Consider the following 4,038-nt stretch of genomic DNA (forward strand, 5'->3'; position numbering starts at 1 on the left):
GACCACATGTCTCTAGATCGCGCTTTCACCTGCATAGAGTTTTGGTGATCAGGTGCTCATTACTATTGCCCAAGCTGCCGCCACCGGTACTAGCGGCTACACCATCTAACGACGAAAAATTCGGAGCTATCTTTAACTGCGGCAGTGCAAAAGACTGGTAGTTTGGAATAGGACGTGGCTTCTGAGTGGGCATTTCCATCAATATTTTGTAGAACCTGGTTTATTCGGAATAGTACAAAATCAGCAAGCTATGAAAATGGCAACCGTGCTCGATGAGTTTCTACAGGAACTGAATGAATGAAGTTGGCGGAAGTGGAACGAGCGGAACACTGGAGGAGAAATGGCTGATAATTTTTGTGTTAAATGGTGTACATCGGCATCGACTATCCAATTAAAATTGCGGTCATTAGGAGTTAACCTACCAGGTTCGTTTGTTACTATTATTTCCTAATTGAAGTTGTCCACGCGAGTGTTGTACTTTGGTTCAGTTATATCTTTGCTACTCGCACTATTTAAGTAGGCGTAAATATTTGAACTGTTGACCTGTCAAGCTGCTGAAGAGAGCCGGCAGATGAAGAGTAGACTGCGAGGTGCTCTTAATTTTAGGTTGTTGCAAAGTAGTGAGAGATGAACAACATGTTTATTGTATCAAGATAACACGTGGAAACTGAGGATAAATTCCATAGAGCTACTAGGTTGTAGTAAAACAGTGGGCATTCAAGTATGGATATTTATTCGTCTCATTCAGCATTCAAACTGGTTTCCTGTATGCTCCAGTTGTAATCTTCATTTAGAAATGGTTTGAGATTCAACCCAAAAATTTAGAATCCAGTTATAGCACTACGAGTGGCTAGTTAGACTAAGGGGCACTAAGTTTGAAACTAATGGATAAAATTTAAAATTGAGACTATTTTACCTTGTCTGTGTTAAACTGTCTCCCGTCGATTATGTGGGGAAACTTCAACCACTCTATAGGTCCTACAAAGTTACAAAATTGTGTTTGACTTAAATTTGAAGTAAGAAGCGTGATCTGTCGACGTTTTTTCATTACTTCCAATCGGAATAGGTGAACTTAGTTCGAAAAGATTTCAAACGATTACACATGACTGTCTGAATTTGATTCACATGACCACCTCATGGAATTACAACAGCATTAATTCCCTATAGCCGTTGTAGGAAGCAAGCAAAATCAGTCGTTATAATACAGATGTAGCCATATGTTGTAAAGGCCATCAGCCGATTTCCTGGAGGTGCTACTGGATTCACACTGTCTTATTAGACTATGAGTTATTACAGGGAGGTTTGCTAGGTATGGGAGGCGTTGTAAAATGTGAACTTTAATTCCCTTAAACAATGCGATTTCTAAGAACGCCACTGTTGGATGTCACCATACCTAGTGTGATAAGATCGAGTTGATGGATTATTTCTAGTTTGTCGGTGTTAGGCCGCTGTGAATGGCAGGATATCTACACAACGAAACCCCTCACTAATTGACACCTTCCGGAAAAACTAAAGTTTGCTAAGTGTGCCATCTTCAGTGGTTTTTGCAAAAGTACTCAAAAATACTCGTATGGATTTACCTTGAGCTTGTCCTTTAACATGAGACATGCGGTCCATTAATCATATTAGTTTCGTCTCTGCTGTAAAAACCACAGTCCAGTGAATTGAAGTCGCTCCTACTCAGTAACTTACCATTTTGCCAATATTTCATTCCCTTCACAGATGTCATAATGACAATCAGATCGTGTCGGTCAATTTTCTCATACGTATATTGCAAAAAATGTAACGTCCTTCACCCAAGCGTGTGCAATTTGAATACTGTTACAGATTCACTTTATAACTCATAGCTTTATGCTCACAAATTCGGTTTTTGAATCAGTGAAGCACGGCCAATTTAGACGCAGGAGCCCAACTCGCGTGCAACAGTAGTTTTTATCCATAAAACCTGTCTTATTTTTAACGCTCCTCTGCCTTTTCTAATCAACACATTTTTCAAGTGTCCCTCGTTTTCGTTGAGTTAGATTTGCGGAGAAATCTTCTCGGATCTTTGGTCGTAATATCTACGGAACATTTAGTCTGAGAATATAGTGAGTTTTTTGGATTTTCTGAATTGCACGATCATTGTGTCGTTCATTCAAAGCGTTTCTACAAAAAGTAATCTGTTCTGGGAATACGATAACAATTTCTCAGCCATACTAAACTGTCGTCACAATGTTGCCTCTGGAACTATCTCTCAGCTACTTTTCTGAATTATCATTGTTTCGTTCATTCAAAGCGTTTCTACAAAAAGTAATCTGTTCTGGGAATACGATAACAATTTCTCAGCCATACTAAACTGTCGTCACAATGTTGCCTCTGGAACTATCTCTCAGCTACTACAAACTAGTTCCTCGAAGAAGTCCGATGGCGTCTGACGCTCTCTGCTCTGGTAGACCTAGTTTATGTTTCTAGTGACGTTTCACCAAATAAATTTGCGCCAAGGGTTAATTAATCAATGTTTTCAAAACGAGTTACCTTTCTATGCATTGTCTAGAACCAAGCAAGCACGATTCTTTATTTCCGCCTATCCTTCAGCACATGGATTTCGATGAAGCTGGAATCGGACGAGAGGACATTCGCACATGGATTAAGCATTGCCGGACACCACGAGGTTTGCGGATAGTGGATTATATAGATGACGATCCGTGGGCAGCCACTATTCTGTTGACCAACTTTAGTGCCAACGCAGACCTACTCCGCCAACTGGAAACTGGCTGTCGTACTGAACCGGAGGCCTACCGAATGGAACGACTTCAACGAAGGCGTAACTGGGAGACTATTATTGATGTGCGCCGAGAACCCACAGTTCGATCAATTGGTTTGAGTCGAACACACAGTGAAACGGATTCGATTTCAACAGCGTGTACAAACGTGGATGAGGATCAGTAATACCCCCCTAGAAACCTTCCAAAACTTTTTATTTGTTCAAAACATTATCGGGCATTTCATTACATCACATCCCGGACATCATCTTGAGATAAAAACGGGTAGAAAAAGAACCTGGTTGACGAAGAAAGAAAAGTACGGCATCTTTTTGCAGCTCTGTGCAAGGTTGTTTCTTATTTGTGTTAGATCAATACACCCTAGCGCTGGCATCATGTGCGCAACCTATTTTCACGGTATGTTTTCAGCTAGAACACGGTGATCGATAAATGGCATTGATCCGTCAAACAATTGTGAAGATTGCTACCGTACACCGTTTCGGTGATGACACATGCTCATCTCTTCATTACTGTAAATACTCTGCTATACCTCAAGATTATCTGAATAACAAAGAGTTGAATTCAAAGCTTGTTTTCATTTTACAGTTTCTGGGCCATTGGTTGTGAAATTTGAATAAACAATTTCCTCTGGAACTCGTAGAATGAATGGAGATTGACTATTCCAAATGGGGATGATGAATCAAAGGTAATGGTAAGGACTGATCTCCAAACCTTTGCCAACACACAAAAATTGCTGCGAATTTGGCAAGTGATCATTTGCCCTTTGGGAACCGTTCCAGTCGTAAACACGTTGAACGGGTTTTACACCTATAGTGGGGAGTTCGTGGCAATCGAACGTGTAGACAAAACACATTCAGTTGCCTGATAACATCACAAACGAGGGATTCGGCTGGGTTCCAGATGAGTCTCTCGAAAAGCCAAATTAGTTTGCAAATGAGTGTATATTCGCTAATTTCGTGCATTTTGGTTTCAAATAGAACATGAGGTCGACGGAAACCCGGGGACTGCGCCTAATTGATGAGCCCCAAAAGGGCAAAACCGGTCGTGGGCTGTCGATGGAGTTTCAGCAACCTTATGAGTAGTACAATACAAAGATATACATGTATTACTATATCTCGAATATCGTAGCTACCGAAACATGAGGCGGCCTGGTGAAGCACATTCAGTTGTCTGAGAACATCACAAACGAGAGATTCAGCTGAGTTCCAGATAAGTCTCTCGAAAAACCAAATTAGTTTGCAATTAAGTGTATATTCGCTAAAAATAAGAATCCATT

The 4,038-nt window shown here is 40.7% G+C and overlaps 1 protein-coding gene across 1 annotated transcript in view; it reads left to right on the top strand.

Moving 5' to 3' along the window:
* The window catches only part of T265_04193 (hypothetical protein), a gene marked incomplete at both ends in the record, with an annotated part of 51,920 nt that extends 48,625 nt beyond the window's left edge, over window positions 1–3,295 (top strand). Inside the window, one exon of the mRNA XM_009168875.1 lies at window positions 2,575–3,295. Coding sequence (XP_009167139.1) covers window positions 2,575–2,928 — 354 coding nt within the window. The remainder of the gene's footprint in view (window positions 1–2,574) is intronic.
* Window positions 3,296–4,038: the final 743 nt, after the last annotated feature.

Source organism: Opisthorchis viverrini (genome assembly GCF_000715545.1).
Source record: "Opisthorchis viverrini unplaced genomic scaffold opera_v5_66, whole genome shotgun sequence".
NCBI lineage: Eukaryota > Metazoa > Platyhelminthes > Trematoda > Opisthorchiida > Opisthorchiidae > Opisthorchis > Opisthorchis viverrini.